The 15,190-nt window shown below is 43.7% G+C and overlaps 1 protein-coding gene across 1 annotated transcript in view; it reads right to left on the bottom strand.

Annotated features, from left to right (window-relative positions):
* csmd3b (CUB and Sushi multiple domains 3b) overlaps positions 1 to 15,190 on the bottom strand; it is a 2,128,577-nt gene that overhangs the window by 423,596 nt on the left and 1,689,791 nt on the right. The window contains exons 26-27 of the mRNA XM_078541225.1: positions 11,292 to 11,494; positions 9 to 200 (exon numbers count right to left, since the gene is read on the bottom strand). Coding sequence (XP_078397351.1) covers positions 9 to 200; positions 11,292 to 11,494 — 395 coding nt within the window. The remainder of the gene's footprint in view (positions 1 to 8; positions 201 to 11,291; positions 11,495 to 15,190) is intronic.

Genomic DNA, 15,190 nt, shown 5'->3' with positions numbered 1-15,190 from the left:
CCACATACCGATGCAAACAGGAGGGCTGGGCTGCCAGAAGTACCTGTTTTCCACCTGAATGCAGGTAATTTTCTCTTCTCCCTGAAGCTCATAGCCAGGTTCACACTGGAAGATGACAGTATCTCCAGGATCTCTGCCATCTCCATTCCGACTTCCATTCATAGGTACACCAGGGTCACGGCAAGCTGTTGCCACAGAGCCTAGGGATTAAAAATGGGTATATTATTTAGATTAAGAATGTTAGCGTATTTGTTATGATTTTGTTTTAAATAAAACACATACTGTGGGATAAAAAGTCACAAAAGCCCAAAGCACTCATAACTCATAATTACGTTATCACAATTTAAGATGGAACTTCTGTTGTTCTATTGCTATTCTTTCACTATTTGCAACAAGACCGTCAAAAGGGAGCCAGACGAGTAAAAGAGATTTTGGCCCAAAATTTCACAGATCGCATTTATGCAGAAATTACACCAAATTTATGCCGGTTTCTGCACCTAAATTTCCCATAGAGCTTATTTGCCAATGTTTAAATGTAAAAATTGATGTAAACCAAGTACAAATACAGCATCACTAATAGGGGTGATGATGTCTTCTGCTATGGCATCTTAGTCTCATACCATCTTGGCTTTGCTGTTCCTCTTGTTCTTCCCGTATGATGCTCATTGGGCATGTCATCCCAGTTACTTAGTCATCCTCTTAAATCCCAACATCTGGCTTGTGCACACTTTGCAGCTGACAGATTCCACCACTCCCATACCCCGCTGCCACCCCCTGCCAACTCCCCCAACCCACCACCAACAGGGTGAGCTGCCTGTGAATGCTGGTTCAGTATTTATATGCTCATTGTTCAAATATAAAAGAGGTCTGGCCTTGAAAATGTCTCGGGCCTCTCGGTAGAGAAAGGGAGTGAGTAGCACAAGGGCTCCCTATTGTGCTGCAGAGGTCCACCCAATGCCTAATCTGTCTGGGGCATTGCGAGTAAGTGTAGGGGAGTATTTACTTCAGGTTTTCCTAATTCCCATCGTAACTGTGGCAGAAGATCGATGGAAATGCTGCAGAAACAGCATAAATGTCACTTTTTAGTGATTTGTACTAAAAAGAATAGAAAGGTATGGGATGGAACAAGATAATATGACTCTGAGCATATCTTGTTCAAAGAGCCATCGCAGGTACAGTTGGCAGGATGACCTTATTCTTTGCTTTACAACTTATGATTCCATTATTTTATACGTCCATCATTTCATTAAAGTAATCATTACATCAGTCATTCCAATTAAGCCTAAAGGTCAAAATGTTACCAAATATATGTTTTATAGGGAAACACAGCAAAATGTAACATGTGAGGAAACACTTTCTAACCTACATACTTGAGCATTAATTTGGTATAGGAAACAGTTAGGTAGTCACCAGTCATCTTTCCTTAAATTTGTTATCTTGTTCCTCATTTAGAGCCAAGGTGTTACTATGGCTAATACTGACATAGTTTATTCTATCCATTAAACCTGGTAGGAATTTTGGACACTTATTCTTCTTCTTTCAGTTTCTCTGATTTAACTTGAGGCCTTCACAATGTTGGTTGATCATCCTTCTGCACTTCCTCCTGTAAGTCACCATTAATCTTCCAATCCCATTGTGTTGTTTAAGTCTCTCGCCACTGCATATTTCCATCTGGTCTTAGGCCTTCCTCTTTTCCTTCTTCCTGGTAGTCTGGCCATCACTTGCCTCGCCACATTTCCTTACTCTCTCTCTCTCTCTCTCTCCACAATAGATAACCAGACTATTTCAATCTCTTCTCAGCTACTTTCTTTGATGTTCCCACAATCTTCACTGATCCCCCTGATCTGCCAGTTCCCGATTTTGTCCTTTCTTATTACTCCACACATCCATCTCAGCATCTGCATCACATTAGTATCCAGTCGCTGTTCCTCTCTTCTTGATGTTGCCCAAGTTTCTACACTATATAACAATGCTGGCCGCAGAGCTCTCTTGTAGATTCTTCCTTTCAGTTTCAGGAATACTTTTCTATCACATAACACTCCACTGCACTTCTTCCGATTATTTAACCTGGGCTAATCGGTTGCTTAATTTCCATTTTTATACTTTCATCTTCTGCCACCATTGGCCCTATGTTCTTGAAACTATTCACTTTCTCCAAGTCTTCATCCTTAATTTTGGGCACTCTTATCTATGTAAAATAATTTTGAACGTCAAAAGGGTAGCTCTCCTTCACCTCAATTTATCAGGCAGCACATGTGGGGAGGTGCAGTGAGAATACTTAATTTTATAGGAATAGTGCCACTTCAATCTCTTTCCCTTGGCAGGCGTGACTGCTGCTGCAGCCTTTTAAAATACCTGTCAGCTATGCCACTGCTCCTTCAGGTGGTTCATTGTGCAGGTGAGAGCATATGCTATTGCTAAATTTTTATGGGAATTAGCAAAATGTCCCCTCATCAATTTTTTCCCAGCCAAATTGTGCCCCAACTATAATTTTTTTTTCCGCAGCAATGCAACAATCGTTATATTTTTTAATTCATTTATGGGATGTGGGTGTCACTGGCTAGGCCAGCATTTATCGCCCATCTCTAATTGCCCTTGAGAAGGTGGTGGTGAGCTGCCTTCTAGAACCAATGCAGTCCAGGTGGTGTAGGCACACCCACAGTGCTGTTAGGGAGGGAGTTCCAGGATCCTGACCCAACGACAGTGAAGGAACAGCCATATATTTCCAAATTGGGGTGGTGTGTGGCTTGGAGGGGAACGTCCAAATGGTGCTGTTCCCATGCATTTGCTGACCTTGTCCTTCCAAATGGTAGTAGTCGTGGGTTTTGAAGGAGCCTTGGTGAGTTTTTGCATTGCATCTTGTACATGGTACACACTGCTGCCACTGTGCATCGGTGGTGGAGGGAGTGAATATTTATGGATGGGGTGCCAATCAAGCGGGCTGCTTTATCCTGGGTGGTGTCGAGCTTCTTGAGCATTGTTGGAACTGCACTCATTAAGTCAAGTGGAGAGTATTACATTACACTCCTGACTTGTGTCTTGTAGATGGTGGACAGGCTTTGGTGAGTCAGGAGGTGAGTCACTCGCCACAGGACTCCTAGCCTCTAGCTTGCTCTTGTAGCCACAGTATTTATATGGCTAGTCCGGTTCCGTTTCTAGTCAACATTAAGCCCCCAGGATGTTGATAATGGGGGATTCAGTGATGGTAACGCCACTGAACGTCAAGTCGCGATAGTTATATTTTCTGTTGTTGGAGATAGTCATTGCCTGGCACTTGTGTAGCACCAAAGTTACTTGCCACTTGTCAGCCCAAGCCTGGATGTTGTCCAGGTCTTGCTGCATTTGGACATGGACCGCTGCAGTACTTGAGGAGTCTTGAATGGTGCAGAACATTGTGGAATCATCAGCAAACATCCCCATTAAGGATGGTCGGGCTAAGGACACTACCCTGAAGAACTTCTGAAGTGGCGTCCTGAAACTGAGATGATTGACCTCCAACAACCACAGCCACCTTCCTTTGTACTAGATATGAATCCAACGAGCGGACTTGTCCCCCTGATTTCCATTGACTCCAGGTTTGCCAGGGCTCCTTGATGCCACACTCGGTCAAATGCTGCCGTGATGTCAAGGGCAGTGACTCTCACCTCACCTCTGGAGTTCAAATTTTTTGTCCATGTTTGAACCAAGGTCATAATGAAGTCAGGAGCTGGGTGATCCTGGCGGAACCCAAAGTGAGGAAAGTGTGTAGGTAATTTTAAGCAAGTGCCTTTTGATAGCACTGTTGATGACCCCTTCCATCACTTTATTTCAGACAATTTGGGCACTTGAGAAAGAACCTACATTTATGCAGCACAACTTCAGGGTTTCTCAACGTTTTCAAAAATGGATTCCTTTAAAAGTGCAGTCATTGTTATTGTGGGAAATACAGAATCAAATTGGCGTGTAGCAAGTCTCTATGAACAACATATGAATGAATGACTGGTGGTATTACTTGAGAGTTGCATGTTGCTCTGGACAAATAAAAAGTGTCTGCTCTTCTAGAGTCCTAAGCTCTGGTAGACCTTCCTTTACCCCTCCACCTCTCTTTCCCTCTTTTGACACGAGTTCAAACTTATCTCTTCGACCAGGTTTTTGGTCATCTGTCCCAAGAGCTTCTTATGTAGCTTGGTGTCAAACTTTGCTTGATAATGTTTCATTGGAGCACCTTGGGACATTCTACTATGTTAAAGGGCAAGATAAATACAAGTTGTTGTTGTTGAAGGGAAAATGAACTCCAAGCATGATTGTAAGTGCAAAGAGGTTTTCTGTTCAGTGGCTCAAATTTTGACATTTGGACAGCTTGAATTAACTACTAAATTATAGTCAAAGAGTCGGTTTTGTGAAAGGGACAGGAGGTGAGAGTTGCGAAAGTTCCCAACTCCGCCAACTCATCTTCATTAAGAAGGTACCTGCCACCATATTTTCATTCTGGGGAGATTAGGTTGAGGTGGAGTTGTTCCCGCTGCCTTCAGAGGCAGGCCCGATGTGAAAATAGAGGCAGGTGAATGGTGAGGCCAGCAGGCTAGAAGGCCCGCCTCCATTTACTGGGACTTCGGCCTCGTGTAATTATGACTGTCAGGCCTTTAAACCCTCACTTCCCCCACCACTCACCCCCATTCCCCCTCTTTGTCTTCTCATATCTCCCATTCCCCTCTATGCCCTGCCCATGCCCCCATTCCCCATCTCTCGTGTCTTTTAGAAAGCTGTAAAATGTCAATCTGCGCTTTTGTTTAAACTTCAGTATTAATTTTGTTTACAATGCTTGAACCTTACTCACAAACAACTGTTGCCACCATGTTAAGAAATTCCCAGAAGTTAGAAATAATCACACTATTTTACACAGGAGCTGACACCACATGTATTTCTTAGACCTCAGCATGTACTGTGGAATAATACATTGTTGCTTTAGTACACTGACTAATAGTGAGTGATGTGACATTTAGATACATATGTGTATACGCACATAACAATATATTTCCTAATTCTTCTCGAATAATATAACAACATAACAGTTTTAATATAATAAATAATGTTTTACCACCGCTGAGACAACAATTGAATCTATGGAGCAGGAATAAATACAAATAACTGAAGTAAGGCACCATCTTCTGATATTATTTTTGAGATTACAGTTGTCTTGCACTACTGGTCTAAGTGTGACAACTGTAGAATGCAAAGTATAGTCAGTCAACAGTTGATTTATACTGTGGGTTCAGCATGGTTGTGATTCACATTCTCTGCCTGTTTACAATCATGTCAGTTCTTTCAATGACTATACTTAAATATTAGGACAATGCAGGCAAGTGCTGTAGTGAATTTAGAAAGTTCAAAGGGACAACCTGCTCTATTTCTAAAGATGGCTTCATGCTCAATAAAGTTGTATTAAATTTGGTGCCAAGCCCAAGTAATCTAGGATGATCTTCTGAAAGGGTGTTAGAGTGTTCCCAAGCCAAGTCAGTGAGTAGTTCTTAAATTGCTCTGCTACGTTTGCGTCAAGGTTTATGAGAGATCATTTTATGATATAATAATATGGTCTAAAAGTTTACATATGTATGTCATAAGTTACACTTGAACCATTTTTTAATATGGGCAATATCTTAATTCAGGGAATTTAACTTTGTTCATTAGAAACACAAAGAATTCCCAACGTGAAAGAGTTTTATTATTGTCAGGAAAATCTCAAAGCTGCTAAATTTTCAAGGGATTTACGATGTAGTTTTTGCATACTCATTGCCAAAGATGACTCCTGGAAGAGGGCCCTTACTCTCTATGAACCAAACTGCGACTTTATGCAAATAATATCGGGTAATATAGCATTGACCAGGTACCAAAAAATGTATGCAGAAACAATGGCTGTTACATGTCACACTACATAGTCAGAAAAACCTCAGTTGACTGTAGAAGGTAATAAGTAACTTCATAAAATAAAAGTGAACATATGAAGTTCAAAGAACAGAATGGGATAGAGTTTCCACGATATGGTGCTGCTGAGTTTTCCCAAAATCGACCAAAACAGCATAAATGATTGATGAATTTCAAGCGCAACAAAGCGAATTTCTACAATCTTTTAAACAAAATCATGCTGGAAGCCAACCACAAAACTGTCATGTCCATAGATTGAATTAATCAGCATTGGCTAGTTCCTGCTATTTAGTCTGTTGCAGTCTTTCAAAGAGGCTCTTAAAATTAAGGTGTTTTATTAGGCCACAGGCATTAATAGACATCCTAGTAAAAGTCTTAAAATATATATATTTAACCCACTCAAACACTAATGAGCATTATCAATGAAACTAGTGAATAGTTCTGCATAGTTTTTTAAATAGGTATTTTCAGACATTTAAAATCAGATTGTACATAGGTGGTGAACTAGACACTCTCACTAAATTTTCTTGTGCGTTGTGATAAGCCCATTTTTTATATTATTACCATTCCTAAACTCATCAAGGAATATATTTTAACGTCAGGGGAAAAAAAGGATGTTGAACACTGCTGGAAAGAGAGACACGCTGCCAAAGTTTTTCGTCTTGCACTCATCAGGACAAACACAAGAATGCCAAATTTCAAACAATCACAACAATTTATACAACAGGAGAAAAGGCTGCTGATTGGTTGGCAAGTCGACTCTGATTGGCTGATGCATTGCCATGGAGAAAGGAATGGGGAACCATAGGCCTGGCATGGAGAAAATTATTTTTGAAACACTGGCTGATTGTGCTGGCTCATGGAAGCTTTCGGAATTTTTGGTCCTGATGAGGGCATGCAGGTAGGTGAGTGGGCGCAGAGACTAGTGTCACCAGCTGGTGTGTTGGTTTTACATTGCTGTTCCTGCCTCTGGCAATTTTCCTGAGCATGGGGTAGATGTACCCTGCCCAATGTGGAAATAGGGTCAATTAATCTTGTTAACAAGTTTAATGTCAGCTCGTTAAGGACCAATTTGGAAGTTTTGTGGGGGTGCATGGGTGGTGTCAGCTGTGGCTCAGTTCATAGCACCCTTGCCTTTGAATCAGAGGGTTGTGGGTTTATGTCCCACTCCCGGAAACCAAGAACTGTGAATGTACTCGAAAGAGTTACATGCGATCTGTTGATAACTCGAAAGAGTTGCATACTGAATCAGGGGCAGTCCAAGTGCATGGAGACAGCAATGCAGCCATGGTCACACCATGAAATTAGGTGGGTCCATAAAAGGGAAAATGGCTGAAGGGGTGATCAGCCATTGGCACACTGAGTGACTAGAGGTTGAGGGAAAGAAGATCTGTATATACTCAGGCAGGGGTGGGGGTTGTGACACTCCTGGCACTGTGGGGCCATAAGGGGATGGGGTTAGCTTGTAGATATCTTTGTGAGTATAGCTGGGTACAAGTAAAGCAGCCACTGCTGATGGAATTATAATTCTCCGATATTGGGTCAAATTCGATGATGATCAACAACCTCAGCAGCAGAGGCAGAGCCCTGGGTAGCAGGAGGGCAGAGGGGAGGGATGAGGGGAGGAATGAGGAGCAGCGAGGAATGAAAGGCAGGGAGGAATGAGGGACAGGAAGGCAATGATGGCCATACTCTCAGCACCAAGTGTATTACTGAAGACAAAGCCACCTGGACATGTCAGAGAATCAATGTTGCAGGAGACTGCACATACCCAGGCAGATGATCACAGAGGTTTGTGCCCTCTTTGCTGAAGACGTCACATCTTGCCATGCCAGTAGCCATTAAAGTCACTGTGGTCGTGAACTTCTTTGCCTCTGGCTCGTCCAAGAATTAGCAGTGGCACCTTGGGGACATCTCATAAGCAGCAACACGCCAGTGCATCTCACAGGTCACTGATGCCTAATTTGCAAGAACTGGGCAGTACATACAATTTCAGACATATGGGGCCTCACAGGATTCGGCTCTGACAGTGGATTCCCACAGGTAGGCATGATTGATTGCACCCATGTGACCATCAAGCCAGCCAGTGATCGGCCAGTGAGATTCATCAACAGGAAGGGCTTCCACTCCCTCAACATTCAACTGGCCTGCAGCCACAACAAGAGCTTCCTGCAAGTGTGCATTCAGTTTCATGGCAGCTGCCATGACCCCTTCACCCTCCGGCTGCCGTGGTTCTCCATTCCCACCTCCAAACCTCTGGATGGATTCTAGCGGACAAAGGATATCCCGGTCGGGTGGCTCCCTCGAGTACACTCCTGCAAGGGTCTTGTACATTGTGTTAGTCTGCACTCTCCATAACATGCCCCTCCAGAGAGGTGTGGCCCTTAAGATTGGTAAAACACTAGAAGGATACAGATCTTCGGAGGAACAGGAGGGGCAAGAGTTGGAAAAAGAGAAGGAAGAGGCGGAGGATGAAGTGGAAAATGGAGAGCAAAGAGCTGCCCTGGATAGACAAGGAGGTGGCTGGGCCCAGCGCAGATCTCGAGGGGTTCATCAGGATGCCATCCACATCAGGGAACATCTGATCCAGACATATTTCTGCTATGCCTCTCCAAGGAGAACCGCATGGCCTGAAATTCACTTTCACCTGCCTGTGAGAACATTCAATTGAAGACTCAACCCTGAGTGGATCCATTCTTATCATCAATGAATGATCCAGCAATCTCACTATCTCACTGCAAAGTCCTTTAATTCCCTTCACCACTCCTTCACTATTTTCCAGTTTAGCCATTAAAAAATGGAAGCTCACACGTCTGCGGTCATGTGTCAATATTCACAGTGTGCTCCAAAATTAACAAAATGTACATTTATAAGCGAAGCAAGTCCCAGTGAACCACTCTGTGCTCTGCCCAACCCAGTAGCCTCCGCTCTCAACCAATTCTATGCAGTGCTCTCCTTGTGGCATCGGACGAGGGAGAGGCAGCCTGCTTGCTTGTGTCTGCTTGCTGCTGAGATGCACGTGACAGTTGTCCTCTTTGTAGAGGTGCAAGTGGGGGCATTTTCAGATGCTGCTTCACCAGTGTCAACACAGGGCAGTCTCCGTCACAAGGTCCTGCTGCATAGATTACCCTTTAGTCAGAGGGGGCGAGGAGGCCAATGATGGTGCCCCCAGAGGAGAGGCACACTCATCTTAATTGGTGACTGCCTCAGCCCTTGCTTGGCGCTCCAGATGGCTGGAAAAGAGCAGCAGCTGGGGCACAACTGACATCCCCTCCATGCATCTGTGTGCCACCAGCACCACTGACCTGCCCATGCTACAAAATGTTGCACGGATTCTGTGCATGTCAGTGCGCTGCTCCTGCATTCACTCAGTGTGATGCCACACATGGCTCTCCATGAGGTTGGCCACTCTCTCACCGGAAGTGTTTATGTGCTCAAAGTCTGAACAACGGTAGTGTACATAAGCTAAGTGGACTCCTCTATTCTTAGCCCATGAGCCTGCACTGCCTCAGGGAACCCTGACATGCTGGTCTAAATTGAGCCTCCTTTCTTGTGAACCCTTAAGCCTGGAATCTGTGCCCAGCTAAACATGGCTGGGTTTGCCCTCCATCTTCCCGGGGGACAGCCCACAACTGCCTCTGCCTTTCTCACCTCCACCTGCTCACTTGAGCCATGCTGCTCACACAGTGCCACCCTTTCTAACTGTGCATATATCCTACATACTGGTGCAGGCACACTGAGGGCAGATTTTTAGCGCGGCAGGCAGCCGCGCACCCGACCCAATCTGGAGTGAAAAGGAGAAGGAAGAGGTGGAGGGGAAAGTGGAAAATGGAGAGCAAAGAGCTGCCCTGGATAGACAAGGAGGTGGCCGGGCCCAGTGCAGATCTCGAGGGGTTCATCAGGATGCCATCCACATCAGGGAACATCTGATCCAGACTTATTTCTGCAATGCCTCTCCAACCCTGGAGAACCGCATGGCCTGAAATTCACTTTTATCTGCCTGTGAGAACACTCAATTGAAGACTCAACCCTGAGTGGATCCATTCTTATCGCCAATGAATGATCCAGCAATCTCACTATCTCACTGCAAAGTCCTTTAATTCCCTTCACCACTCCTTCACTATTTTCCAGCCTAGCCATTAAAACATGAAAACTCACATGTCTGAAATCATGTGTCAATGTTTACAGTGTGTTCCAAAAGCATCCCGACGTCATCCCACACTCATGCAATATTTCGGTCAGTGGGCGCACCACAAGTTGGAAGCGCACCCGCCAACAATTAAGAGGGAAATAAGCGCATTACTGGAGCAACTGACTCTGATTTCTTGTGGTCCATTCAAACTTACAGTTGGCAGGCAGGCAAATCGACCAGGCGGCCTTTACATATTTCGTGAAACCTCATCCGCGGGTGGGATGAAGTTTCCGTGATGAAATAAGATATAAATAAATTTCTGTGGACAGCATTTTCAGTAGATAAATTTTCAGGTGATTTATTATGATGCATGGACACTTTCTTTCAGCTTCTGAAACATTTATTCTTGATTTTTCAGGTCTGTGGCTCCCTGAGGCAGCTCTCTGCCCTCAGGGAGCTTTCTCTCAGCGCTGGCCCATGCCCGCGTTGACGTCAGTGCCCGCCCCCATCCCTGCGGTGCTGAGCTTCTCAGCACACGTTTCACGCTAGCAGGCTGCTAATTGGCCCACCAGCGTGAAATCACGAATGGGGGCCGATCGCAGTCAGCGGTACCATCCCCTGCTGATCCCGGGCCCGCCGATCGTGCCCGCCCGAACCTAAAAATTAAGGCCTCGGCCGGGACTTTTCAGGCCCCACTGTGGTGGGACCTGCCACAGGGAATGCAGCAGGTCAGCCAAAAGTCGATTGACTTTCGCCAGGAGCAGAAGATCCCGGCAGCCAGAAAATCCTGACCTTCGTCTTGCACTCATCAGGACAGATGCAAGAATGACAAATGTTAAAGCGGGGTAACAGTTAGCAAAAGAAGTATCATTGTAGTCGATTTAAAGGTAGATGTAACAGGATAGAAGTGGGATGGTGGTGGCCATGTCTGTTCAATAGGATCACCATTCTATGCCAACATTATTTTCAATTCCTTGCCTTTTTGTTTTTCATTGAGTTTGGTCATGAGCTAAAACTTTCAAAAGCTATCAATGTAAAGTTGCAAATTTTAAATAAAGTAAAGAAAGGTCAATTTTCCCCTTTCAATTCCAATGTAATTTGAAAGAACAACAATAACTATTCACTTCCATGAGATTTACCAATAACCGTACATTAAAATGACACCATAAGTATCTCAACTGAGAAAATACATAGTAATTTTTGTCTCAATAATAATAGATGTGGCACTATTACATAACCAAGGACAGCTGGTACTTACTTGAAAACTGGACAGCAAATCCTGATTTACTGATGAAGAAGTCAGTATCAAACTGGATTGTGATAAGGTTGAGGGTGCTGTGAATGTTGTCGGGAATAAGAGATCCACTGACTTCTTTCAGAAGCATCTCGTTCTCAGGAGGGCCGTCCCACATTCGTAAAATGTCGTGAGATGCCTCAGTATCAAAAGCAAGAAACTGAAGGCTGCAGAATGAAAAAGAAATCGTAAAAAGACATTATAATTTTACGAGGTTGATGCAGTATTTAGAACATTGCACTTTCTGGATAGATCAAGGCTGAGAACACTGGGTTTGCAATCTGTTTTTGGTGGGGCTCAAGCACTCTGCTCCTCCCAGCCTCACAAAAGAGAAATTCAACATTTCCTGAATGGGTTTGAGAGCAGCTTGCAATGATCCCTCGGAGGGAGTTAGCCATTCACTACCTGGTACAAATGAGAGGAGCATGTATAGTACAAGCTTCACCCCATTGGCAAATAAAAATTGCAATCAAGGTCCTACAACTGACTTAGGGCCACAACATGAACATTTAAGTAACTCACACCTGTTTCAGGCAAGTAAGGTACTCATCTATTTTTAGGATTCCCTAAAAATTGCACCAGGTGGGCCAAGGACATCCTCCAATTTTAAAAATTGTCATCAGCCCACTTTCTAGGCAATAAAACAGGCAGTTGGCAGCTGAAACTCATTTTACTCTTCTCTGGTGAGTGAAATTCAATATTTTAATTCAAACCTTTATATTGACACTATTGAATTTTTAGGGAAGTTTAACTAATTTTAATTGAATTGGTTGTAAGGTATGCATTATTTAATTTTACAAGTGGTAAACCTGCCAAAGTGGTTGCTTTTAACAATGTCAGTACCACAGGTATGTGAAGATAAGGTATTAACAAACAGCATGTTGTTAAAATATGTTAAGGATTTTCAAAAAAAAATCATGTTGAATTCTTCATATTCTCATACCAGCCATTCTTGTGGGTGTTCATGAAGGTGGCAATTCATGTTAATTTATGCAAAAGTTGGGCTGTGAGGTCTGCATGTTAGGAACCAGGCTGAAATAATCTAAATACATTTTATTCAGGACCCTTATAGCTGACAGAGTGAGGAGAATTTTATCTCCTCAGTGTAGGCTGGATTTACACCCAGAAATGAAGTGCTCACCAAGTACCAAGTACAAATGATTTTCAGTGCTTCCTTTACCAGATGAATTCTTCTTTCATGTTAAAATCTGTCACGTGATTATATTTCTTAGGGCACCACATTCCATACTGCAGCTACCAAGCTAGGAAGTTATATTTTCCTGATTCCGTGCCTAACTCCTTGCCTTCGCATGTATCCCAGTGGAGCCTTTCACCACCGTTTTAATAGTCATATGGGATGATGACAGTAACCCAGATTGGTAAAAGTAACAACTCTTAAAGACTTCCAAAAGAAAGTCAAATAGACATAAGGGAGAAACAAGGGGTGGAATTTTATGGCCTCTCCCACCGGCGGGATTTTCTGATCCTGCTGAAGTCAATGGAGTTTTGAACGGCTCGCCGTATTTTCCAGTCCCACCCCCACCTCGACGGGACCGTAAAATTCCGCCCAAGGTGATGGAAGTTCCTTGAAGTATGGGAAACAATGGAGAATTGTGCAAGAGAAGGACCACAAGGAAAAACAAATGAACTGTCAATGGCATATAGTCACATCTAAGTTAAAAATTTCAGGTTTATTTGACATATGAACATAAAACAGTATTGCTCAGTAGACTCAATTGTATTACAAAACAGGCTCCAGTATATAGAAGTACATCAGTAAAAATACAATTCTGGTTTTGCCCCCTATTTGAGATCAGCCACCGCAGCAGTAACTGCACACCCCCACCCCCTACCCCCGAAACACACATTATTGCTTCATTGAAAGGACAGGTTGTCAACCATTTTGCCAGGCCTGTTGACAACAACACTCCAGAGCCAGCCATCAGATGGCTAACTCAGCCCTTAATGTAACCTCTTAAAACACAGCTTTCATGAGGCTATGGCCTGGATTTTCACTCCCGGGTTGGGAGTGCAGAGTCAGGACATTTCCTGGCCCCGCAAATGCGACCCAGGAAAATATGGCCCAGAAGTTGGGCTTTTCATTACAGGGTGCAAGGTTGCTTGGGAGATGGGAAGTCTGGGCGACCCTAGAACAAGTGCAGAAGCTGCCAGGTGTGGAGCCAGCCTGGGCGGAAGCCCTGCATCCATGCACCAACACTGTATTGAAGTTCCAAATAAGGAATAAAACATCCCTCCAGCCTTTCTCCTCACACCCCCTCATGCCACACATTCCTATTCATGCCAATCCATGCCACCTCATGCCCTGTACCCATCCCCAATGGCCCCTTATTCCCTCCATGCCAACTTATGTCCCACTACCCACCCTGCATTTCCTCCATAGCAACCTATGCCCCTCTGTCCACCACCATAACACCGCATACCCTCCATGCCAACCTATGGCCCTGTACTCAACTTCCATGCCCTTTTTAGCCCCTATGTCAACTTAGTGCCAACTCATACCAACCCATGCCCTCTCACCCATCAGCCTTTGCCCTTACACCTACCATGCCAACTTACCCAGTATCTACCCAGACCTCAAGACCCATGCAGAGGTGAATTCATAGTCCACTTCAAATAATCTATAACCACTTGCAGCTTTCAATCAATCTGTGAAATGGCAGATACCCTACCATGATAATGGATGGTTGTGAAATCAGTCATGCAGCGCTAATTCAGTAATAGAAGCCTTCAGGCTTATGTCAACAGACAGAGTGAAATAGCAAGCAATGATTATTTTTAATACTCCAGGCATTTTTTTGTTCAAAGATTTAATGGGCAGGACTTTCAAATGCCTTGACAGCTTGCTAGCTCCCTTTAACAGTAGCTTTTGACATTTCATCTTGACACTTTTGACAGTTCCTCTTGACACTTCTGACAGTTCCTCTTGACACTTTTGACAGTTATTTTGACAGTTCCAATGAGCCTGATAGTTCCAATGAACTTATACACATTTTCACACATTCATACCTAGTTTTAGTATTCCCAAAGGGCACCTTACCTCTCCCAAAGGACTCCGTACCTCTCCCAAAGGGCACCTGGCCTTCCCTAAAGGTCCTCCCACCAAGATTTCCCAGGACCATATCCAAAGGGGTACCTTAACTCTCCAAAAGGGACCCTGGATTTCCAAACGAATCCATAAAATTCAGACCTGCTCCTACCAGGTCTAATCTGTGCATATCAGGTTTCAGACACCTTGCACACCAATATCATACATGACTGGATGAAGCTGCTGATTTCTATGGGCAACTGCCTTCGTGAAACATGTATGCGCAAATCCTGACCTGAACCCATTCTTGCCCCTATGGAAATGGTAGGCGGCATGTTCATGGGCGGGACTTCTGATTTCTGGGCTCAAAACCCATTTTCGCAATGATGGAGAGGCCCTCCACCATTGTGAAAAGACAGCCCCACATTCTACTTCTGCACAGTACGATGCATTTATGTAACATGAAAGTAAGAAGGTTCCAGCATGCAAATTGTGAGCATACAATCTATTTGAGTTCAATAAATTAATACCAAAAAACCTATTATGTCCTAATTGTTTTTCTCTTTTGAGGTGGATTCACAAATAGTTTCATTGTAGATTATGGGCTAATAAAATTGGGACTTAATGCATTCCAGTGGTGCTAAACAACAGAAAAATGTTTGATTGTGAACTAAACATCTAAATGCCATATTATCAAATATGTGTAAACTCAATTACTCACCAGAGCAATTTTTAAATAGTAGAAATGCATAAGAGATAATTAGTTACTAAACCATTTTGAAAAATAATTATCTAAATTATATAACACCGTGACTCC

The sequence above is a fragment of the Cetorhinus maximus genome, chromosome 4 (assembly GCF_964194155.1).
Source record: "Cetorhinus maximus chromosome 4, sCetMax3.hap1.1, whole genome shotgun sequence".
NCBI classification, from domain to species: domain Eukaryota; kingdom Metazoa; phylum Chordata; class Chondrichthyes; order Lamniformes; family Cetorhinidae; genus Cetorhinus; species Cetorhinus maximus.
The sequence above is the reverse complement of the archived record's forward strand: the minus strand, read 5'-3'. Positions and strand labels throughout refer to the sequence as shown.